This window comes from Spermophilus citellus (assembly GCF_964194105.1).
Source record: "Spermophilus citellus genome assembly, chromosome: 16".
Classification (NCBI taxonomy): Eukaryota; Metazoa; Chordata; class Mammalia; order Rodentia; family Sciuridae; genus Spermophilus; species Spermophilus citellus.
In genome coordinates this window covers 26,531,890-26,559,683 of record NC_138196.1, presented here as the reverse complement: position 1 = coordinate 26,559,683, position 27,794 = coordinate 26,531,890, and the positions used below count along the sequence as shown (strand labels likewise).

The following is a 27,794-nucleotide window of genomic DNA, read 5'->3' as shown; positions in this document are numbered from 1 at the left end:
AATAAATTTAATCTCAGTTTAATTTGGAGGGAAAGTAGAATTACTGTATTAAATCATCCAATTCATCTGGAGCATGGATTATGCTTTCATTCATACTTCTATTTCATTTTTTTAAAAAAGTATTAGCCTGCCTTGCTGTTTGAAGTGAGTTTAAAAGGGTTGTTTTTTTTTGGTGTGTGTATTTATACTTATATTTATATTTTTTGGTGTGTGTATTTATACCTATATTTATATTTTTTAAGGTTCTTTTTGGGAGAGTGAAGAAAATTCAGCCTTCTATGGATAAAAACAAAGTTTCTTTGGATCCTTCTCCCAATTTTGATTGCCACATGTCAAGAAATTTACCTTCTCTGAAAGACACCATTGAACTACAAGCCTACAGTTCAGCAGTATGTTAACATTATGATTTATTTGATGACTTGAAAGTTACATGCTTAATTCAGTGGCTACACTTATTTAGATGTTCTGTAGTTTAACTCCTAACTTGGGAAACATCAACTTCCCTTTGAAACAAGACTTCACAACAAGGTGACCATAGTTGTTAATAATGTATATTTCAAAATTACTGAGAAGCAATTTTCAAATGTGTCACCATAAAAAAATGATGAGCAAGGTGGCAGATATGTTAATTGGCTTGATTCATTCTTAATTATTTATAATTATTGAAACATGACATTGTACTCTATAAAAGTATACAGTTATGATTTGTCACTTAATATTGATTTTTAAAATAAGACTATTTTGAAACAATCTTGCTCATTTTTGTATTCTGGAAAAGAAGAAACCTAACCATTAGGTAAAACAGCAATTTTATATCCTCTTTTGCTTACTAGTGGACCTTTAATTTTCTATAGAAGATTATGTACATGTTATGTGTAATAAGATATAAATAAATCTTCTTATAGAAGTATGTGTATATTCTCACATGTAAAAATATTAACTTTTGATATTTTCCTAATTAATTATTCCTACCCAATAAAATATAATGGTTTAGAACACACATAAAACATTTAAATTTTAGTGGAAAATTACTTATTATTTTAAAAAGTACTTCTTATTTATATCTGTTTCTGTTACCATAAATAGCCTACCAAGAAAAAAAAAAACATGTAGTAGGATAAATGAATAGTTATCTTCCAAAAAACTAGGATTGAAAAGGTAGGGAAAGGTGGAGGCACATGGAAATAGATAAATCTGTAACATCATGTTGTTATATAGGCTTTTTAAAAAAATGAGCTTAGTCAAATCTAGCTGCCAGAGTTAATCAGCATAAATTCATTTTTCTCTGTATTTCAGGTGTACTTCTATGAATACAATATCTTTTCAAAGCCAGTAGATAAACCTAGGCAGTGCCTTCCATATGCAATAGTGACAGTAAAATTTATTGGTCACAAAGTAGATAGTGGACACTTCATGACATCTTTGAGATTTCTCTCAGCAGGATTTCCTAAGAGGGCTGGTAAGATGCATATATTATTTACTTTAATAGCATTTGTGTTGATCTCAAATTTTCTGAATATTATTTTTCTAATACATTATGAATCTCTAAGCAAAATCATTGAATTTTGCCTGTTTTCCATTTTGCTCATCTAGGATAGTATGCATAGTATTTTGTGGCTTCTTGATATGAATAACATTTATTCATTTTAATGGGTGATGGATGATGAGTACTCCATTGTACAACTGTACACTATTCTACTGGGGATATTTGGACACTTTTGCATCCCTTCTCATTCCAAACATTGCTATTTTAAACATATATATAAGGATTTCAGTGCATATATGCAAGAATTTTTCTGTAGAATATGGGTTTATACCAGGAATGTACAACTTAAGCCAAAAATGATATCAAATGGTTTGCCAAAGTGGTTGCATCAATTTACAAAATCATTCTACATCCTTGACAACACACATCATGGCTTTTAAAAAAATTTATTTCTGCCAGTCTAATGAGTATGATATGTTATTGGATCATTTTTTTAAATTTGAATTTTCTTAATTTTTAATGAGGTTGAGAATCTTTACCTGCATTTATTTCTGTTACACTTTTATGTTTTGTGCTGCTGTAGGTGTAGCATTTCATGGCTTTTGTATTTGGCTTTGCTTAAATACTAAAGAGATTAGGATCTCTTTACAGGTGTATTGACCATTGTATTTCAACTTTTCTGAAATTCCTAGTCAAAGCTTGTACCTGCCTTTTCTAATTGAGCTATTTTATCATTGATCGTAGAAGTTCTTTTTGTGTATTTAATTTTGGGTTTGGGGTCAGTTATGTGTTAGAGGCATTTTCTCTGACTTTGTGATCTTGTCTTTGTATAATTAGTGTGTTTTGATAAAGAGATTCTTAATATAAGATGATAACTCTTTTAAGAAAAATTGCTGTTTGTTAAGGTCTAGAAATGAAGTATCCCCTAAAAGCTCATGTGTGAGACAATGCAAGAAAATTTAGAGGTGAAATGATTAGGTTATGAGAGCCTTAACCTAGTCAGTGCAGTAATCCCCTGTGGTAACTATAGGTAGGTAGGGTATGATTAGAGGAGGTGGGGTCACTGAGGGTGGGGGGTGCCTTTTAGGGTTTATGTTTTGTCCATGATGAGAGGAGCGTGCACATGTACGTGCTTTCCTTCTCTCTCTCTGTTTCTCTTTTTCTCTTTCTTTCTCTTTCTCTGTCTCTCCTTCCTGATGGCCATGTCCTAAACCACTTTCCTCTACCACACTATTCTACTATAATGTTCTGCCACACCTTGGGCACAGAGTAATGGAGGCAGCCATCTATGGACTGAGACCTCTGAAACCATAAGACCCAAATAAACTTTTCCTTCTCTAAAATTTTTCTTGTCAGTTCTTTGGTCACAGTGCCAATAAAGCTGACTAAAACACTATTATATTTGTCTTAGTTAAGAATGCTTTCCCAAGAAAATGAAGATATTTCCTTATGCTATCTTTTTAAAAATTTATAGGTTTATTTTACCATTTTGGTCTTACCTACCTGGAAATGACTTTGGTATATGATAATGATAACAGATTTCATTTTATTTTCCATATGCATGCCAAGTTGTCTCAGTACAGTTTATCAGAGAAAACATTTCCCACACCAGTCTTCAGTATCCTTTCTATAATATATCATTTGACTCTAGGTTCTGCAAAAATCTCTTACTGGATTCCATTCAGTTCTGTTTCTGTCTGCTTATCCTTTTGCCATTAGCACAGCACCTTGCCTTAATTACTACAATTTCATTAAAACTGCTATTATCTATGTGAATGGTACTCCATCTTTTTTTTAATGTTTTATTGTTTTTAGTACACATGAGTTTTAGAATCAGTTTATCAAGTTCTGCTAATTAAATGTGTTAGAATTTTGAGATTTCATCTGTAGATTAAATGGTGAAAATAATGTTTTCATTATATTTAGTTTACTATTAACTTGTATACGTGGTCCATTTCAGTTCTAATGTATTTTTTTAATATTTTTTTAGTTATTGGTGGACCTTTATATGCGGTGCTGAGAATCTAACCCAGTGCCTCACACATACTAGGCAATCATTGTACCATTTGAAATACAACCCAGCCTTCTGTAAGGTCTTATGTGTCATTTATTTTTAAGTATTTTTTATTTTATGCTATTTTAAGTATCTTTTTGTTTTATTCTCTGTTTTGTTGTTGTTGTTGTTGTTTTGTGGTATGTGTCAGTTCAGTTGATTTAAAAGTATAAAATTGGGCTGGGAATGTAGTTTCAGTGGTAGAGTGCTTCCCTAGCATGCATAAGGCCTTGGTTTCAATCCCCAGTACTGGAAAAAAAAGAAACTGTAATATTATCAGGAAGCTAAGGCAGGAGGATTGCAAGTTTGAGGGCAGTCTTGTCTCAAAATAAAAAATGGGCTGGGGGGACTGGAGTTGTGGCTCAGTGGTGGAGTGCTCGCCTTGCACATGCGAGACCCTGGGTTTGATCCTCAGCACCACGTAAAAATAAATAAGTGAACTACAACTAAAAAATAAAAATTAAAAAAAAAATAAGCTGGGGATGTAGCTCAGTGGTAAAGTGCACCTGGGTTCAGTCCCCAGTATTGGAGGAAAGGAGTGTAAAATCAAATAATTGTATATTCAATTGTGTATTCACAGTACATACACCCATCACTGCAGTTAAACTTGGAGGAGTTTTAAAGAATCTATATCCTTTAAAAACCTATCACATCACTTTCCTCTCATGGCTCCCAGCCTTGAGCAACCACTAATCTATTTATTCACCTCTTCTGGGCATTTCATATAAAGTGGAATCATATAATTTGTGGCTTTTTGTACCTAGTGTTTTTCGCTTAATAGTGTTTTCAAGATTCATCCATACTATAGCATGTATCTACTCTATTTTTTTTTTTTTTTTTTTAGTATTTGGACATAGTATCTTTATTTTTATGTGGTGCTGAGGATAGAACCCAGTGCCTCACATGTGTGAGGCGGGCTATCTACCACTGAGCTACAGCCCCAGCCCTCCTTTTTTTTAATATTTATTTTTTAGCTGTAGATTGACACAACACCTTTATTTTATTTATTTTTATGTGGTGCTGAGGATCGAACCCAGGGTCTCGGACATGATAGGTGAGCACTCTACCTCTGAGCCACAACCCCAGCCCTACTCTATTCCTTTTATGGACTAGTATTCTGTTGTACACGTACACCCACGTTGTATTTAGCCACTTATCTATTGATGAACATTTGACTTTTTTTCATTCTACTATGGACATTTGTACACAAACATGTTTTCTCATTTCTTTTGGGTAAAGTATACATAAGAGTGGGAATTGCTGAATCATACAGTAACTGTGTAAATTGAATGAGGAACTGCCAGGCTGTTTTCCTTAGTGGCTTGTGCTGTTTACCTTTATGGCAAGGCCCCCCCCCACTTCAAACTACAAATCTTGCTATCAATTCAGAAAGATTTCAGACATGACACTCAGAGTAATAGGCATGAGTTTATTAGAAGATATAGGAGAGGGGGCTGGGGTTGTGACTCAGTGGTAGAGCACTCACCTAGCATGTGCAAGGCACTGGGTTTGATCCTCGACACCACATAAAAATAAATAAATAAATAATAAAGATATTGTGTCCAAATACAACTAAAAAAATATTTTAAAAAAAGAAAATATAGGAAAGGGGGAAAGAGGGCATTCTTTTATGGCGGGGAGGGTACCAGGGATTGAACTTGGGGCATTCAATCACTAAGCCACATCCCCAGCCTTTTTTTATATTTTATTTATTATAGAGACAGGGTCTCACTGAGTTGCTTAGCACCTCACTTTTGCTGAGACTTGCTTTGAACTTGTGATTCTCCTGCCTCAACCTCCCAAGCCGCTGGGCTTACAGGTATGCAACACCATACCTAGCAAGAGGGCATTCTTTTTTTTTTTTTATGGGCCTGGGGCACTGGCACACCCCAACCCCTTTTTAATATATTTTTTTTTAAAGAGAGAGTGAGAGAGGAGAGAGAGAGAGACAGAATTTTTTTTTAATATTTATTTTTTAGTTGGCGGACACAACATCTTTGTGGTGCTGAGGATCGAACCCCGGCCGCACGCATGCCAGGCGAGCGCGCTACCGTTTGGGCCACATCCCAGCCCCCAAGAGGGCATTCTTAAGGGAGAGTTTGGGTCCTCTCAGAAAGGAGAAGAGACAGCATGCATCTCCTACCCTCCAATTTTTTTTTGAATATTTTTAGTTGTAGATGGACACAATACTTTTATTTTACTTATTTATTTATTTTTATGTAGTACTAAGGATTGAACCCAGGGCACACACATGCTAAGCAAGCTCTACCGCTAAGCTACAACCCCAGTCTTACCCTCCAGTTTTATAGGGGTCCCAGAGAAGTATCCAGAGAGTCCTGCCCTGGTTCCCCAGCCCCCCCCCCTTTTTTTTTTTTTTTTGGTATCGGAGATTGAACTCGGTTCACAGCCACATCCTTAGCCCTATTTTGTATTTTGTTTAGAGACAGGGTCTTACTGAGTTACTTAGTGCCTCACTTAGTTGCTGAGGCTGGCCTTGAACTCATCCTCTTGCTTTGCCTCCCGAGCCACTGGGATTATAGGCGTGCCTGTAAATCATACCAAAGCCTGGTTCCCCACTGACTTTTGACTGACAGGAGATTTCATCACTCTAGGTCATTTTGGTCCATGGCAACTAATTCTAAGTGGAACCTCTTCTTAGAGATTTTATAGTTCAAGGGAGTGATACTTATGTCGGAGTTCTGGGATCTGGTCTTTATATAAGAATCGTACTCTCTTCCGGATAATTTGTGTTCCTCTTATCGGAATTATTTGGGGCCTGCATTTCTCCTGTTAATAACAGGTAGTTTGCTAAAGAATGATCCAGGCAGGGCTGCAAGTAAATTGATTCTTAGAAAAGAAAGTATGTGGGGGTCACAATAGGCCCATTTTATAGAATTATCATGTTCCCACAACTCATATCTGTCTGTCCCCTGTCAAGGAAAGGCAATAGAATACAACAGACACTAGTATGGCAATATGTAACAGTGGATGTGTAACCGATGTGATTCTGCAATCTGTATACGGGGTAACCCAAGTTCATAACCCACTTGAATCAAAGTGTGAAATATGATATGTCAAGACTATGTAATGTTTTGAACAACCAACAATAAAAAATTTTAAAAAAATAAAGAACTAGTAACGAGTTTAGCAAGATTGCAGAATACAAGAAAAATATACGAAAATCAGTTCTGGAGATACTGTTCAGAGGTAGAGCACTTACCACTGAGGTTAAATTCCTAGAAATACAAAATAACAAAAACCAACTCATACCTGGCATAGTGGTACATGCCTATAGTTCCAGGTACTTGGGAGGCTGAGATGGAAAGATAACTTGAGCCCAGAAGTCTGAGAAAGGCCTGGGCAACACAGCAAGATTGACAGGGGACAGATAGATATGAGTTGTGGGAACATGATAATTCTATAAAATGGGCCTATTGTGACCCCCACATACTTTCTTTTGTTTTATATAGCCCTAGCATATGATTTTTCCTAGAGAATGTTCTGTGTGTACTTGAGAAGAACATATACTCTGCTGCTTTTGGGTAAAGTGTTCTGTCGATCACTGTTGGTTAGTACTCTGTTCAAGTCTTCTATTTTTTTCATGATCTGCTTAGTTATTATGTCCACATTTTTCCCTCAGCTAGAAGACATACATTGTAGACAGTAAATATGGATCCTTCTCCATTTCTATTGTGTCTTATAGCTTCACACACTATAAGTTCATAAAATGTATGGAACACGTTCAAAGGATGTTGCCTTTCAGAATGATAAACTTTGGGATATAGAAAGTCAAGGCCACATGAGTTGACTGTTAAAATACACATTTGACTCTGGCATCAGACCTATACTAGCCACTAATTCCATTTGGCTATTTATAATTAAATAGAATAAAATTAGGAATTCATTCCTCAGTTGCAACAAGCACATTTCATGTGTTCAATAGACACATGTAACTAGTGGCTATCATATTGGATAAACAGTGCAGATAACATTTCTACTATCACAATAAATGATGCTAATAGCTCTTTTGTAATATAATTTGATTGTAATTTGATTTTGTTACAGTTCCCTTATTTTTATTGAAGTTATTACATTTGTTCTTCATTTGTCATTTGGTGAAAATGAAAAAATGAGTGTAAAAATGCCATTATTAAATTCAAAGAGAATAGTGATTGAAGTTCTACTGTTTATAACCTGTATAATCCTGAGCAAATTACTCTTAGTTTCACTTTCTCATCAATGGAATGAGAATGTTGTGAAGGATAAAGGATTAATGTATGTAAAACACTTAAAATAGTACCTGACATCTATTCTGATTTTCAGTCATGCTTAAAGAGTACTTTCCTCTGAGCTGGGGTGTGGCTCAGCGGGAGAGCGCTCGCCTCCCACATGGGAGACCCTGGGTTCAATCCTCAGCACCACATAAAAATAATAAATAAGTGAAATAAAGGTATTGTGTCCAACTACAGCTAAAAAATAAATATTAAAAAGAATATCTGAAAAAGAGTACTTTTTCCCCCCAACATTATAAAAATAATCATCCATATATTCTGCTAATACTTTTATGGTTTTTATAATGAATTTTATTTTGGTATAAGGAGATACAGGGATCTGTTCTTTTTTTGTCTCACTATTCTCCCAGTTTTAAGAACTATTATCTCTTTATTTGTGATCATATTTTTATTGTAGCTTACTGTAATTAATAAAAATCACAAATGTTTACAGAATTTAGAAGTCTTCAACATAGCTATCTTGTATTGTGGAAAAGAACCTTTTTGTACTTCGTGGTGATGTGATTATAAATTCATAAACCTCACAAGCAAATTTCTATTATTTGTCAGAATTCATTTTTTGTAGCCAAATACTTCTTTAAGTAAGGTTGCTGGACTAGGGTAGGAGTTTCATGCTTCATCATTTATACTTTATTGGTTTGGTACTCATTCTCTTATCCCTTTGGTATTTCTACTCAGAACTCATTTTAAACACTATTAGGTTACTAGATGATCTTCTAATTAAAATCATTCATGACATAGTTTTCTTGTATTGAAAGCAAGTTGTCTGAAGGGCTGGGGTTATGGTAGAGAGCTTACCTAGCATGTATGAGGCACTGGGTTTGATCCTCAGCACCATATAAAAAAATAAATAAGTTGTCTGTAGAAATATTTTTCTGTCTTTTTCTTACTTTCTTCTTATTTTCACAGAAAGAACATGTTCTTTGAATAACTGTACAGTGGCCAAAAGAATCGGAAAAGGAAAAGATGCTACTGTCATCTTTGAACATTTCAGGAAACCTGTAGATCCATTTGTTGAAGAAAACTGTTCATGCAATGTACTAAATTCAGAGATAAATCCTTCCAATTCAAGTATTTCTAATTCCTATGGAAATATGCAAAATGGAAACATTTCTATACTTGAAGCATACAATGAAAAGACAGAAAATAATTTAGCAGAAATTAGAGACTCTTCTCAAATACATGAGCATGATTCAGGTGTGTCTTTGCCCAGTGATAATAGAGAAAGTGATAATGGTGACTTCGTGTTAAATTTGACATATCTTAAAAATATTTTAAGTGGGATTTCTGCTGCTTTCCCCCCTCACAATAATACTGGCTCAAGCACAGTTACTACTTCAAAACTCATCAAAGACCCAAGACTGATGAAGAGAGAAGAAAGCTCGGAAAAACAGAACATTACAGTTTTAAATGAGATTTTGCCATTCAAGAAGAGTATAGATTATGATAATTCAGAAATAAATCTGTCCTCTGTGCCAGCTGATTCTGTTTCCTCACCCGAAGTCACTAGTGACCATGCTATTCTTACTAATTGTTTGGATGTCTCCTGCTTCAAATTTTCTTTTGATGATTCACAGCCTCAGACTCAAAATACCGAGGACCATCATCGGACAGCACCCAATAAAATTACCATGGCAGAACAATATAAGGACCAAGGTGATCTTTCCTTCCCAATTTATTTTTCAAATATAGTTTCAGAAGTTGAAAACCAAAAACACAGTGAGGAAAAAGCTCAGAGAGCCCAAGAGAAAAGCAACATCTCACTTTTAATTAAACAAAACAGTGAGCCATGTAACTCTTACAAATCAGTGAGTACTTGTACAGAAGAGTATAATAGTTACATCTCTCAGGAACCACAGTCTATTGCTCAAAAGCTAATGGAACTAAAACTGGAAAAAACAAATAAAAATTGTGCTAGCATTATGCCTGATGCTTTCCAGGAAGCAAAAGATATTTCCCAGGTCAAAGAACTACTCATTGATGCAGTTATTACATCTCATGCCATTGAAACATCTCTTGACAATTCAAATTGCAACATAACTAGAGAATATATTTGTGCCCAGAGGAAAAGTGAAAGTGAACCAGTGTCATTAGAGAACATTCAGAGAGACTGCAAAGAAATGCCTCATATTGAAGATGAAGGTGAAGATCACATTCTGTTCTATAAAGTACAGTTGAATAATGATTTATACCTGAATACTAATTTCAAATGGCAAGGATATAATGATAAAGAAAATGAAAATGAGGCTGAAGAGGAAGATAGTGCTGTATCTCCAGAAAACATAGAGAATGTATATGGAGGCAAGAAGCAGGGTTTTCTTACAAATAACACTATGACAAATATAAGTGAAAGGAGAGAGAATAAAAATTACAACAAAGTAGAAATTCTGAGTTCTAAAGAATTTTCTACTACATTTAACTTGGTTTGGGAAGATAAAGATAAGTCAACAGAAACTGCATTATTAGAGAGTGAAGATACCATTATAGCCATAAAACAAAGAGACATGCAGAGTACTGGAAGAAATGTAGAGCATTTGGATTCCACAGCATTTGTTGAAATTGCAGATTCTTCAGTAGGTGAAGCTTCAAATGCTACAGTAGAGGTAGCTAGTACTACTATGCCTACGTTAAGCACAAATTATGAAGCTCACCAAAGATTTGAGTTTAAGGACACATGCTTTGAGAGTCCACATTTTGGTTCATTAGTAAAACATGGCATTTCTGATTGTGAAATTGATATGGATAAAAATAAATTAAAAGACTCATTAAATCAGTCAATAAATGAGAACTCAGTTCTTCAAAGTTCAGAATTGCAAAATGAGATTGAAATAGAATCAGAACAGTGTGATACACATAGCCATGGAAATGTACTTTATGAAGAAGTTGAGGCCTCATATGAGGCTCTGATGTCTCGTATCGATTGGAAAAGTCTATTAGGAAGTGATAATGGAGAAAAGGAAATTTTGGAAAGTACCACAAAAAAGGAAAATATTGATCAGCATTGCTCTAAGAAAATTATATGTTTTTATTCCTCTACACAAAAGGAGGCGCTCCACCCAATTTTACTTCCAGATCTACAAGTTAGAATTACTAATATATGTAAGCCAGGATTCAACCCCAATGATGATTCCCTTGTAATAAAGGATAATTCTTACAAATATATAACTAAAGCCACAAACCCAGAAATAAATGAGGAGAGGGAAGCTCCAGGATTTAAAATTTATTCCCAACCTCCTGGTGAAAATTCAAGTTATCCCTGTGAAGACATATTTGGTAATTCCCTGCCAGATTCAGGAATTACAAATGAAAATGAACTCTCCCATTCTTCTGACTTGAGTCATAACACACAAAAAAATCATAAGTCAGAAAAACAAAGCAGTGGATCTTTGTCTACTAAACCTAATATCACAATAATAAATGATAAGTGCAGATATTTCTTTTCAAAATCAAAAAAAGACTTTAATGATACTAAAAGTAAAAATGACACCAAATCAAGAATTAGCAAAAGAAAGCTACATGCATCTTTTAGGGATGAGAACATATCACATGAAATTTGTGAAAAAAAGAGGAAACTAACCAATCAAGATTCATTTGAGTGTTTCTCTTCATTATCCCAAGGACGAATTAAGATATTTTCACAGTCAGAACGACATATTAGGAGTGTCCTGGATATTCTAAATAGTGAAGCATCTTTATGTAAAAGCAAACGACTTTCCAGAACACTAGACAAAGCTGTACTTCACTTAAAAAAAGCTCATAGAAGAGTCCATACATCTTTGCAGCTTATAGCTAAAGTGGGAGAAAAAAGAAAGGGCCCATTACCAAAAGCATATGCAATAATATGCAATAGTTTCTGGGAAAGTTGTGACCTTCAAGGTTATAGTTCTGTGTCTGAAAGAAGGTATTATTCTGCTAAGCATTTTTTGTCAAAAAGAAAGTATGACAAACAAGAAGAAAAAAGAACTTTGGGATTTGATGTTGATAAATCATTAGCTTATGTGTCAAAGCACAAGTCTTATAAAACAAATGGAGAGAAAATTGCAAAGTGCCATTCCAAAAAAAGAGTAGCCACCAGTGTCTCAAGAAGTCACACCACAATTCATGTGAGTGAATTTTATGATCTAGAACAAAATCCTGAATCTCACTTGCCTCTGTTCTCCACATCCCAAAGTACAAGTCAATCAGAGTATGATAACAGTTTGAGACATTCAAGATCATCAGAACTTCAGCCCTTTTCTGGAAGAACTGAATGTCTGCTTTACCCAGATGAGAAACTAACTAAAAAGGAAAATCAAATTGATATAAAGGTATCTAACAGTGAATATAAAAAGCTTGAGAACCGTTCAGCACATAATAATACTAAGGATGTGATAAAAGACAATAATTCTGATGCTAATAAAGTAATAAATGAAATCAATTCAGTGTCTTTAAATTGCATAAAAGAGAACAACCCAAGTTATAACGCAGACAGAAATTATGAGGGAACTTGTATAGCTCACACAAAGGTGAAAACTGACATTTCAGTCTCAGACTCGAACGTGAAGCACATCTACGAACAAGAAAACCTTTCATCTAGTTGTAAAAGAAATCTGGAAGTAAATGTTTCTATAGACAAGTATACAACTCCTATTGAGAGCTGCAAACCAAACATTATTGCAGGAAACTTCCTTATGGGCCCATTAAACCTAACTTCAATAATAAACACAAAATCCAGTACCCCTCAATTGTTATCAGCCACTCCTATGATAGCAGAAGGAAAATCTTCAGAGAATTATTTGAATAAACAGAGAATTTTTGCTTTGGATTCTTCAATACCTGGTACTGTGTCACACTGTCAGCAGATGTACGGTGGAATGGAGCTTCTAAACACACAACCATGCTCTTCAAGTAATTGTTTTCTTACAGATGAGGATGAAACAAATGGTATTGGGTATTCTGAGTTGGACCTAACATCAGTCACTGAAGAAAGTAAAAGTTATGGGGAAAATATAATGAATAAACTACCTTCCAATGGAAGTTCTCTGCTCTTGAAAGATAATATAAGGTGTTCTTCAAAAAAATATATTGCAAAGAAAGACATTCAGGCTAGAAAGAATTCTCCAATTGAACAAGCAGAAAAAGATTCCATTTACAAAAGAGGTACTACTGAAGGATTAACTGTTAAGTATAAAAATCAAAATAGCCTAAAAGAGGAACCCTCCCACTTAAATATGAAAAAAATTAAAAGTAATTCAGTTGACTCTAATGTAAGTATTAAAAATACTGCCCCAGAGGCAGTCTCTTTGAGTAACACAATTTCTGGTCAGCCTAACAAAAGACAGGAGTGGGGTATCAAAGTTACTGATGACTCTCAGTCTCCCTGTATTTCCAAACTAGGCATTCAAGCAATTAATTGTATTCCTTTTCTACATGCCCAGTCTGAAGCCTGTAAAGTCACTGCTTTTCAGAAGCCTATATCACACGTGAATGAATTAAATGAAAAATATTGTTCAACTAATTATACAGCTTTTATAGCAGAGCTGTCTCAAATTTTGCAGAGAGCAGATGAAGCATCATCATTGCAGATACTGGAGGAAGAAATGAAGATTTGTCAAAATATTCTCCCTTTATTTGTTGAGGCTTTTGAAAGAAAACAAGAATGTTCACTTGAACAAATCTTGATTTCAAGAGAACTGCTAGTAGAACAAAACCTATGGAATAATTGCAAATACAAATTAAAGCCATGTGCTGTTGACGCTCTGGTAGAACTTCAAATGGTGATGGAAACCATTCAATTCATTGAAAACAAGAAAAGGCTCTTAAAAGGTGAACCGACGTTCCGAAGCTTGCTTTGGTATGATGAAACATTGTACAGTGAACTACTTTGTAGGCCCCGTGGTTATCAACTGCAGTCCAATTTCTATCCTGCTTTTCAAGGAAGATTAAAATATAATGCATTCTGTGAGTTGCAGAATTACCGTAATCAACTGTTTGCAAAAACAAAGAAAAACAATTCATACTATGTTTTCTTAAAATACAAACGACAGATTAATGAATGCGAAGCCATACTTAAGCACTGTTCTGATTGCTTTGACTTTTCTCTTTCTATTCCATTTACCTGTGGAGTTAACTATGGAGATAGTTTAGGAGACCTAGAAACCTTAAGAAAAAGTACTTTAAAGTTGATCAGTAAATATGAAGACTCCCCTAAAGTTTATACCTATCCTGGAAAAGAAGACCATCTGTGGATTATCATAGATTTAATCTCCTCAAAAGTTAAATTTATCAAGAGCACTGAAGCAGTAACTATTAAAATTTCTCTTTATGGTTTGGAACATATCTTTTTTGATGCTGCAAAAAATCTAGTTTGGAAAGAGAGAAGAAAATATTTCAGCAAAAAATACTTACAAAAGAATGAAGATGTGCTACTCAAAATGAATGAATGTGCTTTTTCTAAGTTGCAGGAGATACATGAAATCTTGTCTAAAGATTTAAACAGTGAATTAACTTCCAGTATTGGACTTGAAACAGATACTATGATTACTTTCGGAAAGTCACATGATCTAGTTAGCCAAGAAAACTGTAGGTTTAACAGTACTTTGCTTTCACACCCTGGTATTTGTTATATTGGTGAAATACTGGATCAAGCTGAAATTGCAGACTTAAAAAAATTACAGGAACTTACTTTGAGATGTACAGATCATTTAGAAATTTTGAAGAAATATTTTCAGATGTTGCAAGAAGTGAACATAGATGATATTTTTATCACAGAAGAAAATGCTTTGGATGTGCTGCAAAACTACAACCATGGGGCTATAATTTTAAAACCTGAAGCAATTGAAACATACATTGAAATTGTTATGCTGTCAGAAACAGTTCACTTTCTTAAAAATTCAATGGCAAAGAAACTAGACAACCAGAGATTTCGAGGTATGCTTTGGTTTGATTTCTCACTTCTTCCTGAGCTGATATGCTGCCAAGAAAAAATGGCATCCTTTTCATTTCTTAAAGATAACCCAGATGAATGCCTTTACAATATAATAGAGACTGCTATTTCTGAACTTAAGGAAGATCTGGATATTATCAGTAAATATAGTGAAGCTGTTAACTGCTCATATGCTCTGCATTTATTCTCAAGGGAACTTGAAGAACTTTCAGAAATTAAAAAGCTTCTAAAGAAGTCTGAGTATTCCCTTTCCACGTATATTGACTTTGTGCCATATATAGCATCCATAAATTACGGAAACACTGTGACAGAGTTAGAACACAACTATGATCAGTTTTCTACACTACTCCAAAATATAATGTCTATCCCTCAGAAAGATTTAGGGAAAATGGCCCATATTATGAAAGTCATGAAAACAATTGAGCATATGAAGATTATATGTGCTAAAAATGCTAAATTATCTACTTCCTTTTTGCTATGCCAAATGGCACATAACAGAAGGGATGCTTTTCAACTGAAGAAAGAAGAAAAAATGAATATTCATGCTGTAAAACCTGAAGAAAATACAAATAAATCCAGTCTTTCTATGAAGGTACCCTCAATTTCAGAGTGTATAATTAAAAACTTTCCAAATTCCTCTAAAAAACAACCTATCCATACAGACAAGTGTGAAGACTCCCAGGAAGAAGAGAAAAATACTACTACCTGTTGTAAAAAACAAAAGGTATGGATGATTTTAAAATGAAACTTCTTTATTCTTTTTGAAAACAAATCTCTTCAAGTAAACAAGTACTTTTCAAAATGGTAAATGTTAATGTTTTAAATTACTGCCTTGCAAAACAAGTTTTGCTAACTAAAATATTGGATTTATTACCTATGAAATAATTCTGTACATGAGAGATTGCCTTGCAAATGTTTGCTTTTTAAACATAAATGTTTTAAATAACATTTCATGGAAGAATGAATTTTAATGTCAGGGAAAATTCATTATTATGAATGTGCTAGTGCATGATCAAGTATTTATTCATTACCTTCTATATAACAAGCCTATGACCAATGTAGTGAATATTAAAAAATGACTAATGAAGCTTGTCTTCTTGACAGTTATCATCCAGATGGTGAAGTAGGACAGATAAATAGATGATTATAAATAAGTTAGAAAAAGTCCTATATTAATACATTTTTTAAATTTACGTAGTTTTATGTGCATGGTATTATTCTGAGGATTATACAAATGTTAATTTATTATTCACAAAAAGCCCTTGGGTTTTTTTTTACCTTATTTAAAGATGAGGAAACTGAACACAGAAAGATTAAATAACTTTCCCATGGTCACAGAGTTAGTAAACAGAATAGACCATTTCTAAAGCCAGTCAGTCTAGCTCCAGAGCTCATTCTACCAGTTGCCCCTGCTCTACCCTCAGAGGCTTTGGGGACAGCTTTTCAAGAATTTTCTAATTCAGAAGTAAAGGAAAAGTAGGATACTTTCTGTGCTTGCTTCAATTGTAATTATTAGTACATCCTAGTTGTAGGGGTTAATAATTTAATCATCATCTATGGTACCATCTTTATAGAAAAATGCCTAATAAACAACCAGAGCACAAATTATATGCTCAACACAAGAGTAGAGTGAGGGGGGTGGGGATATAGCTCAGTTGGTAGAGTGCTGACTTCACGTGCACAAGGCCCTGGGTTCAATCCCCAGCACCACAAAAAAAAAAAAAAAAAAAAAAAAAAAAGAATAAAGTAAGGATTATAATAAAAAGGTATTGTTGATATGAGGAAGGAAAGAAAGAATAAATAAAGCTTGGCTTGTTAGAGAGAATTTATTTTATAGGAGAACAAGGCCAAATTTTGCCTTAAAGGAAAACAAATGTTATCAGGTGAAGGTAAAATGAAGAGGGTTTTTAAAATGCACAAAGTAATGTGAGCAAAAACAATGCTTATTGACATTATTTGAGAAATGAGTTTAAAATCAAGTTTGGAACAATTTAACTTATTGGTGAACAAGAGTAAAACTAAGGATGAAAAGAAGATTGTTTCAGCTTTCCAAGAAATCTCCATACTGCTTTCCATATTGGCTGCACCAAGTTGCAGTCCCATTAGCAGTGTATGAGAGTGTGTCTTTTCCCCCACATCCTCACCATCATTTATTGTTGTTTTTATTCTTAATAGCTGCTATTCTGACTAGCGTGAGATGAAATCCTAGTTTTGATTTGCATTTCTCTTAATTGCTAGAGATGTTAAACATTTTTTCATATGTTTGTTGATTGTATATCATCTTCTGAGAGGTGTCTGTTCAGTTCCTTGGCCCATTTATTGATTGGGCTGCTTTTTGGTTTTTTGTTTTGTTTTAGTGTTTAGCTTTTTGAGTTCTCTATATACCCTAGAGATTAGTGTTCTATCTGATGTGCGAGTGGTAAAAATTTGCTTCCAAGATACAGGCTCTCTATTCACCTCACTGATTATGTCTTTTGCCAAGAAGCAGCTTTTTAGTTTGAGTCCATCCCATTTATTGATTATTGATTTTAATTCTTGTGCTATAGGAGTCTTATTAAGGAAGTTTGGGCCTATTCTGACATGATGGAGATTTGGGACTACTTTTTCTTCTAATAGGCACAGTGTGTCTGGTTTAATTCCTAGGTCCTTGATCCACTTTGAATTGAGTTTTGTGCATGGTGAGAGAGGGATTTAATTTCATTTTGTTGCCTATGGATTTCCAGTTTTCCCAGCACCATTTATTGAAGAGGCTATCTTTTCTCCAATGCATGTTTTTGGCACATTTGTCTAATATAAGATAACTGTAGTTACATGGATTAGTCTCTCTGTCCTCTATTCTGTACCATTGGTCTATAGGTCTATTTTGGTGCCAATACCATGCTGTCTTTGTTACTATTGCTCGGTAGTATAAGGTCTGATATAGTGATGCCACCTGCTTCCCTCTTCTTGCTAAGGATTTCTTTCGCTATTCTGGGTCTCTTATTTTTCCAGATGAATTTCATGACTGCTTTTTCTATTTCTGTGAGGAATGTTATCGGAATTTTGATTGGAAATGCATTTAATCTGCATAGTTCTTTTGTTAGTATGGTAATTTTTGATCCAGCTATCCCACTCCTCGGTCTATACCCAAAGAACTTAAAAACAGCATACTACAGGGACACAGCCACATCAATGCTTATAGCAGCACAATTCACAATAGCTAAACCAACCTAGAATGCCCTTCAGTAAATGAATGAATAAAGAAAACATGGTATATATACACAATGGAATAATACTCAGCAGTAAAAGAGAATAAAATCATGGCATTAGCAGGTAAGTTGATGGAGTTAGGGAAAATAATGCTAAGTGAAGTTAGCCAATCCCCAAAAAACAAATGCCGAATGTTATCTCTGATATAAGGCTGCTGATTCATAGTGGGGTTAGGAGGGGGGAACGTGAGAGGATTAGATGAACTAATTAGATGAACTTTTTTTGACCTCATGGGGGCAAAAAAAGATGATGGAATGAGGTGGATATCATTACCCTAAGTACATGTATGAAGACACAAATGGAGTGAATATACTTTATATACAGAGATATGAAAAGAATGTGCTCTATATGTGTAACATGAATTGTAATGCATTCTGCTGTCATATATAACAAATTAGAATAACCAGTTTTTAAAAAAGATTGTTTCGGGAGCTGTAAGTGTAGCTCAGTGCTAAGCATGCACAGGCTCTATAGCACCAAAAAAAAAAAAAAAAAAACAGTTTGAATTACATTCCGTACATGTTGAAGTGTAATATCATGGGAAGTTTTCTTCAGTGATTTAAAAGATAAGTAGATTCTGAGTATAGTTAGAAGTAGTCATTCGTCAGCCACGGTTCAGAAAAGAGTGCTGTTTCATAGAAATAGAAAATTTATATAAGTTGAATATCCCTTATCCAAAATATTTAGGATCAGAAGTGTTTCAGATTTGGGTTATTTTCAGGCTTTTTCGTGTTTGCATCAGATCTGGAGGATGGGACCATAGTCTAAACACAAAATTAATTTATTTTCATATATACCTTATGGGTAATTTTTTACATTATTTTAAATGGATTTTGTATGTGGGACAAAGTTTCATAGTGTGGAATTTTCCACTTAGGGCATCATGTTAGCACTCAAAAAGTTTTATATCTTGGAGCATTTCAGATTTTGGATGTTTGAATTAGGGATACTGATCCTGTATTTGATAGACATTATTTTAAAAATTGATGGGGCTCAGTGACTGATTAACTAAAGAGAGAGCAGTCATAAATGGACTCCAAGATTAGTTTTAAGATATGTAGAAGTAAGAAGAATGTTGCAAATTCTTTTTTCAAAAGAGTTATTTTAGCTGCGTATGGGAGCACACACCTGTAATCCTACCAACTTGGGAGGCTGAGGTAGGAGGATTACAAATTCAAGGCCAAGCAATTTAGTGACAAACTGTCTCAAAATTAAAATGAAAAGGGCTGAGAGTGTAACTCAGTGGTAGAAGGCCCCAGGATTCAATCCACAGTACCATTAAAAAAGAATGGTAAAATAATCACTCTAAATTTTGGAGTAATCCAAATGTAAGTGATGTTTGCAAAGTCCTGAGAGAGTCTCTGGTTTTTTGTGGGGGTGGGGAGAATTAATATTTGTATTATAGTTCATCGTCACCAATGTAGATTTTCTTTGTATCTTGTAAACATAGGTTAGCATGAAAGATGTCACAAAAATCTACAAAGCGGAGTCAGCATTCAAGAAGCCAAGGTAGGCATTGCCATCAACCGTAACTAAAGACAAAACAAAATTGGGCAAATACTAAAATATAAGAATAAAACAGCTGGGCGTGGTGGTACCTGCCTATAATCCCAGCAGCTCGGGAGGCTTCTGCAGGAGGTCTAGAGTTCAAAGCCAGCTTTAGCAAAAACAAGGCACTAAGCAACTCAGTGACACCAACCCTGTCTCTAAATAAAATACAAAATAAATCCAGGGATGTGCCTCAATGGTTGAGTACCCATGAGTTCAAACCCTGGTACCAAATAAATAAAAAAGTAAAACAATTATTTATATAACTCCATTGTGTCATATGCATAATTTAGGAGACAAGAGTAAGAAGCTAAAGAAGAAGTTTGTTTCGGATTATACATCATTTTATGTTAGTCATGAGTTTGAACTCCATTCTGTAAGTATTTAAGGCCAATGTCATGTATTTTTTTAGTGATATAAATAGTAAGACTGTTTGAACACAGTTCAAAAAGGTAAGTTAAGGGGCTGGGGATGTGGCTCAACCGGTAGCGCGCCCGCCTGGAATGCGTGCGGTCCGGGTTCGATCTCCAGCACCACATACAAAACAAAGATGTTGTGTCCGCCAATAACTAATAAATAAATAAATATTTTTTTTAAAAAAAGGTAAGTTAGGGCTGGGGTTGTGGCTCAGAGGTAGAGCGCTTGCCTAGCATGCATGAGGCGCTGGGTTCCTCAGTACCACAAAAAATAAATAAAGGTATTGTGTCAATCTACAATTAAAATAATAAATGTTTTTTTTTAAAAAGTAAGATATCCAAAACTTAGAGTGATTATTTTACAGAAGAAGAAATAAAAATTCACATTTAATATGTGTTACTTAACCAATTAATAGTTTCCTGAAATGGCATAAAGGAATAGGACAAGTATTTTTTAAAACTTGCAGATCTTACAGACCAGCCAGTTTTCACACTGGAATAGAGATATAATTGCCAATGTATATCACTAACTGGGAACATTAATATAGATGGTGTCTGTCATAGACACACACTCAATATATTACACTGTTTCATAGAAGGATGTTTTTAACATTGTAAAATAGGAAGGATTAGGGATGCTGATAGGTCTGGTGGTGGTGGTGGTGGTGGTGGTGGTGTTTTTGGTACCAGGGATTTAACACAGGGGCCCTTAACCACTTTTATTATATTTTATTTAGAGATAGCGGGGCTGAGGATGTGGCTCAAGCGGTAGCGCGCTCGCCTGGCATGCATGCGGCCAGGGTTGGATCCTTAGCACCACATACAAAGATGTTGTGTCCACCGAAAACTAAAAAAATAAATATTAAAAAAAAAAGAGAGAGAGAGGGTCTCACTGAGTTGCTTAGGGTCTCGCTAAGTTACTAAGGCTGGCTTTGAACTCTCAGTCCTCCTGCATCAGCCTGCCAAACCAGTAGAATTACAGGCATGAGCCACCCTGCCTGATGCTGATAGTTCTTTAAACTGAATAAATTAGGCTGAAGTTGTGGCTCAGTGGTATAGCGCTTGCCTAGCATGCGTGAGGCACTGGGTTTGATTCTCAGCACCACATATAAGCAATTAAATAAAGGTCCATCAATAACTAATAAAAAAACTAAATAAGTTATCTTTATGAAAAATGAACTACAGGGGCTGGAGTTGTGGCTCAAGTGGTAGAGCACTCACCTAGAACGTGTGAGGCACTGGGTTTGATCCTCAGCACCACATAAATTAAAGATATTGTGTCCACCTACAATTAAAAAATAAATATATTTTTTTAAAAAATGAACTACATTATTTATATTTTTTTTCATTTTGATGTGAAGTAGCACCACTGCACTTAAAAACCATCTCTTGTTTCATTTACCTCTGAGATTTTGAAGTTGCATGTAGTTTCATTCCACCCCCCATGTTATAAGGGATAACGAGTAATACAAAATAAAAAGTAAAAATAAGCAAACTCATTTCTGTTTTACTTGATTTTGCCTCTTTAAGTATAACATTCTATTACTACATTTCTGGAGTCCTTTTCTTAGCATATGATTTTCTAAAAGGGTATGTAGTGACTGAAAATTCAAAGGCAATTAGAGGGGATAGCAAACCAGTTTTGAAATCATCTTCGTTTTGTTTAAGTATGGGTGGTATTTACTTCTTAAAGAATCAATCTATAGGTTGGGGATGTAGCTCAGTGGTAGGGTGTTTGCCTAGCATGTGAGAGATCCTGGGTTTGATCCCCAGCACTGCAAAACAAAATCAAGCTATAATTCACATAACAGAAAAATTAATTCTTACATAAGATTGACAATACAGAATGCTATCTTTATAGAAATTAATTTCCTCTAAGAGTACATAAAGAAACAGACCAGACACCTGCTAATCTATAAGGCCAAGATACCATTGAAAATGTAATAAATTCAAAGTTATACTTTATGGGAACTCTGTTTTATATGCAGTTAAATGATGTCTGTTATCATTAAAAGGCCTTTTAAGGAGGTTGGGTTATAGTTTCCTGGGTAGGTATACAGATTCTAGGTCAGGGATGAACTTCTCTTGACCCTGTTGTAGGAATAATGCTCTTCCCTTCTCAGCTAATTTTTTTCCTGCATATAATTCAAAGGATTTGATAAAAGACCAAAAAACATAATTATCTTTGGGTCCTGTGTTAACTCTCTGATTCTAGACACACTTGGATGCTTCTCCAAGCCTGCTTAAAGCTATCTAAATTTAGGTAGAAATGCCAAGAATATTAAATTGACAAGAAATTTTAAAGATCTGTTTTTCCTTTTCTCAAAGATGGATGGAATGGGAGGAAACCTTTGTTATAACAAGAAAGGGAAGTGATCTTTTGTTGGAGAAGGAAGGGTCTAAAGCTAAGAGTTACACGAGCTGTATGTGTAGATATTTACAAGTAATGAAGATTGTCAGTGTGTTGGAAGTATATGAATTAGAAACTACACTGAACAATTGAATAATGATAGTTTCCTAATTTTAAAGGCCTGTATCAGGAAAGGTTTGAAGCACAAAACTGTTAAGTACAGTTAGGAATATATTTGAAATGACGGAGTATTATCTTTAGCAGGAAAAGTATATAAATTCAAACCTAGTGAATAAAACTGGGAAAATAATGTTACTTATATTTTCCCAATAGAATGAGAAATGTCAGTCTTAATAACTCTTCTGAATAAATATGCCATATGTATATTGTTAAAATTTTGTGATTGTATATTTAAAGTTGTTTTTATTTATATGTTACACGTAATAGGACTACAAGATCTCATTGCAACATTGAAAATGAAATAGGATCAAATTCATCAGATAATCTAAAAAGAAACTATGTGTCTCCAAAAATGGTTGAAATGCAAAGCTCACTTTTACCTTTGAAGACCCTACAAAACGCTTGTACATCAAGGTCAGAAAGCAATATTGATTTAACTAATAGTTCATCTGGTACTTCAGAACACATCACCAGACAACATAAAAACTTAAATACCATAAAGAAAAGAAAAATGAGTTTTAGTGTTGCTGAAACAAAAAGTGATGAGAACAAACATGCTTCTTTTGCACCTTGTGATCGAAGAAATATAGATGATACCTTTGCAGAATATCACAACATAACAGATCCTACACAGAAATCCTGTCTTTCAAACATAAATCCAGGAACTGATGACTGTCTTGTGCCTAATGCAACAATGTTCTCAAAGCCCGTTTTCCATTTTTTGAGAGAGATCCATACCAATCTAGAAATGAATGACACAGTCCTTGAATGTCAAGATAATGAAATGTTAAATTCATCTATTAAAAATTCTACATGCATCAGTTCTCCAGAACCCACACATACCCAGGGCAAAATTTCTATTCTGCAAGAAAATAAAAAACATCCTGCGAAAACTGAGTCAGAGGAAAAATATATGAAGAATACATTGAAGCCCAGTATGATACCCTGTGGACAAACTGGAATTTTAACCCTTGATGTGAATCAAAGAGCAGAATACTCTCTTTCTGAACAACAAGATGAGAATCCTAAAGTCCTGAATAAGAAAGGTGCCACATATTGGAATGAACTTCCACAGTCTGCATGTAACCCAATATACAATTCTTCTGAGCATTCATTTGGAGCCACCTCATATCCATACTATTCTTGGTATGTCTATCATTATAGCAGTAGCAATGGCAATGCCATTACCCACACATACCAAGGAATAGAATCATACGAAGTATACCCACCTCCTTCTGGGATATTGACTACAGTTGCAAGTACTGTCCAAACCACACATTCTAATATTCTGTACTCTCAGTATTTTAGTTGCTTTGCTGAGCAGCCACAAGCAAATGGATATTTTCAATCCCAAAGGCCTATTTCTTATAATTTTCAGCAACCTATTTTTTCACAGTATGCTTCTCATCAGCCATTACCACAAGCTGCATACCCTTATCCTCCTAATTCAGGTGTGCTTCAAGAAGTCCCTTGGATTTATGGTGAGTTTTATAAGTTTTAATACTTGCCTCACTGAATGTTTTATTCTTAACTTTTGTACATTTATGTAAATGGAATTCACAATACACTTATATATATAGCAGTCATTTTCTGTGCAGATTTGTAGACTTATTCATTTGTCAGTTGAATTGTGTTATTGTGTGGAAATCTAGTTGTCAAAGATTAGAGAAAAAGAACAACTGGGTAATGTCACTAATGTGTCCTTCAGTAAAATCCAACCTTAGTGAATGGTTAAGTAAGACATAGTGAAATCCATACAGTGATGCAACCATTAAAAGATTTATAAAAGTTTTTAATGCCATGATATATTTTTAAAACTGTGTATAATAATTGGAGGTAATATAGAGTTAAAAACCATGGTTGAGGCTGGGGATATGGCTCAGTTAGTAGAGTGCTTTCCTTGCATGCACAAGGCCCTGGGTTCAATCCCCAGCACCACCAAAAAAAAAAAGTTATTGGGCTGGGTTTGTGGCTCAGTGGTAGAGCACTTGCCTGGCATGTGTGAGGCACTAGGTTCGAGTCTTATCACCACATAAAAATAAGTAAAAAAAAAAAAAAAAGGCCCATCAATAACTAATAAAAATATTAAAAAAGAAAAAAAATGGTTGAAAAAGAAACTTAAATCAGATAAAACCATCCTTCTCTTCTATAGGTATTTTAGTATAATACAGTGATGTAAGTGAATGGAATTAATTAAAACATAATTGGTAAAATAACATTGTAGTTTAACCTCTGGAACTTGAAAATTTTCCTCTTTAAACACTTCACTCTGTAAAATATGACTAGAATATGTTTTTAATTAAATTTAAATGTGCATTTACTATAGTTAAAACAAAATTTAAAAATAATTATTCTGCAAATACAGTAATTAGGTACTAACCCAAGTATTCTCCCATTAGAGGTAAAATGTAATTTAAATAATGATAATTATCTGTAATATCTTAGGGAAATTCAAGAGAATTGTTTTGATTTTAAACAGTTTTTCCCCAAAACCCTGACTACTCTTACAGATTAATAAGTAGAAAAAAAATTATTGGGAGTCCATTTGTCTGAATTGAACAAACCTCATGTTCACATAGTGTGTGTGTGTGTTGCTAAGGATCAAACCCAGGACCTCACCCATACTAGGCAAGCAATCTACCACTGATCTACATCCCCAGCCCAACATAATTATGTTTGAAACTAAGAAATCTGATCACATTAGGACTTCTGCATTGAAGTGACTACTGATTTCCTATAACCTATAGGATAAAATTCAAACACTTAAGCTTGGAATGCAGAGCTGTTCACAGTCCTTCATATCCAGCCTCATTTCATACCACTTCCACTTGCACAGTCAAACTTCATTGAATTTCTTAACTATTCTCCCATTCTGTGATACTTTTTGCATGCTCTTTCAGAATGATAGGACCTGTGGGCACTGGGGGGTAGTTTTATAATAATCTGTTTCTTTTCCTTCTCTCCTTGTCCCAAATAAGTTTAAACAGGACAGAAATTTTTCACCTGAGGAATCCTGTAAAGTAAGGGAGGAAGAAAAGAAGGAGAAAGTATACGAGTCTGCTTTTTTCCTTCATGATTAATTTGGGATACTATTGCTAATGCTGTAAAGATGAACACCAAGCATAGTAGATGTGGCAAACATCCAAATTAAATTAGAAAACATTTCTGAAATAGAAAATGTTCTCATTGTTCAGGATTTCTTGTGTTCTTAATTGCTAAGCCACATGTAATATTACAAAAGATCAATCTGCAATCAAGTCCAGGTGTGACTCTCAAAAATTTTAAGTATTGGTTGGGCATGGTGGCACACACCCTATAATTCCAGCAGCTCTGGAGGCTGAGGCAGATGGATTACAAGTTCAAAGCCAGTCTCCTCAACTCAGTGAGGCCCTAAGCAATTTAGCAAGACCCTGTCTCAGAAAAATAAAAAGGGCTGGGAATGTGGTTCAGTGGTTAGGTATCCCTAGGCTTAATCCCCTGGTATAAAAAAAAAAAAAAATCTAATCCCAGCTATTCAGGAGTCTGAGGCAGAAGGCTCACAAATTCAAGGTCATTCCCGGTCAATTTAAGAAGACACTGTCAAAAAAGAAAAGGGAGCCAGGTGCAGTGGCACAGCCCTGTAATCCCAGTGACCTGGGTGGCTGAGGCAGAAAGATTGCAAAGTTCAAGGCCAGCCTTAGCAACTCAACAAGACCCTGTCTCAAAACAAAAACTAAAAAGGTCTGGGAATGTAGCTCAGTTGTAACATGCTTACCTAGTATGCATGAGGTCCTGGAGTCCAGTGCCTGGTCCCTGGGGGATGGAAGGGAAGCAATTATTAGCACATATTTTAGTTTTTATGAGTGCAAATGACCCATCAATATTACCTCTCATACTTAGTGCATTCATTCTTAAAAAGATGTGAAAATCCCTTTGGTCCATTTATCACTGATTTGCTCACAATACCTATATATTTAACACCAGAAAATGGAACTCAAAGATGATGTTTAATTGAGCCCTGTGTGCCAAGCATTGCATTTAATTTTCACAGGATACCTGAGAGAGATGCAAAGATATTGTTCTTTTACTGATGAGGAAACTACTCCTCAGAGAACGTTAAACAGCTAGTAAGGGACAGAAGGGAAGTTCAAACTCTGATGTCTTTGGGCTCTAACTTAATCTCAGGTTCTTTCTATTATCCTATGATATATCATTAGTCTACATCATTAACTTATATCTGATCTATTTCTTCCAGCTCCATGGCAACAGGAACAGTTTCAGCCAGGACATTGAAATCAATGTGACTACTGAAATAAAGGAGATTTAACAAGTTTTCCAAAATATTTTTACTTCCGTATTTTTTAATGTTTAACACTTTAAAATATGTAAATGTGGTCTATTATAAAGTGCATAGTCCTTTATAAAATGTATATACAATAATGTATCATGTAAGGCATGGAAATTAATTTCTAACATCTGAAATTCCAAAATTATTTCCACAGAGTTGTAAAGGGAGTTAATTCCATGTTTGAGGTTAATCAGTAGTGATAAAATCTTTAAAACCAAGTCTTTGTTTCTGTTTTTTTTTAATAATTTATCGTGTTGTGGCATTTTATTGAGCTGAAAGAAATTTTTTTCTTGAATTGGTCATCAAACCAACAATTTGATAATTCTTGACACTTTGTTCATATAATTTACAACTCTGTGAATTCCTTTGATTTTAATATTTTATAATTTTTACTTGTAAAATATTCCTAAATAGAAATACTGGTTTCCTTGAGTAGAGATTTTAACAAATTTGATGTTGGAATGGTAGTTCATTGCATTGGAATTAATGCAATTCTGATAACTTTTTCCACAAGATTACTTATTTTGTATTTGTACTTCACAAATTTAAATGGCTCTTTAAATGATTTTGTAGCAAATAATAGGGCATGTTTATGCTTATACAGTTAGTTGAGCCATATTGCAATAATTTAAATACTGCATAAATACAGAGTTTTTAATGCTCTTGGCATAGTTTTTTTTCCAACATTCTGCAAAAGTAAACAATTTCTTAGTAATAATCATCATAGGACAGTTGAATGTAGTAACTACCATCTTGAGCAATATGTCTGCTCATACATTATTACCTTCCTTGCTCAGCTACCAATCCTGATTTCTTTTAAGATCCTAATGAAAAAAAGCCCTCAGAAGTGAACAGACCTTTCTCAACTTTTAGTTAGCCCTAAAATGTGACAAGAGATTTGCTTTAACTGAATCTAACAGCCAATAAAACTTCAATATTTTTTCAAACTTCTGTTAAACTTCCTATGT

General features: G+C 34.5%; 2 protein-coding genes across 2 annotated transcripts in view; both read left to right on the top strand.

Moving 5' to 3' along the window:
• Positions 1–22,472, top strand: part of LOC308635276 (testis-expressed protein 15-like) — a gene marked incomplete at its 3' end in the record, with an annotated part of 78,168 nt that extends 55,696 nt beyond the window's left edge. Inside the window, exons 6-10 of the mRNA XM_081269637.1 lie at positions 243–389; positions 1,297–1,459; positions 8,741–15,480; positions 19,456–19,514; positions 22,298–22,472. Of these exons, the coding sequence (XP_081125763.1) occupies positions 243–389; positions 1,297–1,459; positions 8,741–15,480; positions 19,456–19,514; positions 22,298–22,472 (7,284 nt within the window). The remainder of the gene's footprint in view (positions 1–242; positions 390–1,296; positions 1,460–8,740; positions 15,481–19,455; positions 19,515–22,297) is intronic.
• Positions 22,473–22,851: 379 nt separating this feature from the next.
• Positions 22,852–26,771, top strand: LOC308635275 (testis-expressed protein 15-like; the record flags this gene model as incomplete). The annotated part of the gene is made up of 2 exons (XM_081269636.1): positions 22,852–23,980; positions 26,734–26,771. 2 exons carry the CDS (start codon positions 22,852–22,854, stop codon positions 26,769–26,771), a joined length of 1,167 nt encoding a protein of 388 aa, XP_081125762.1.
• Positions 26,772–27,794: the final 1,023 nt, after the last annotated feature.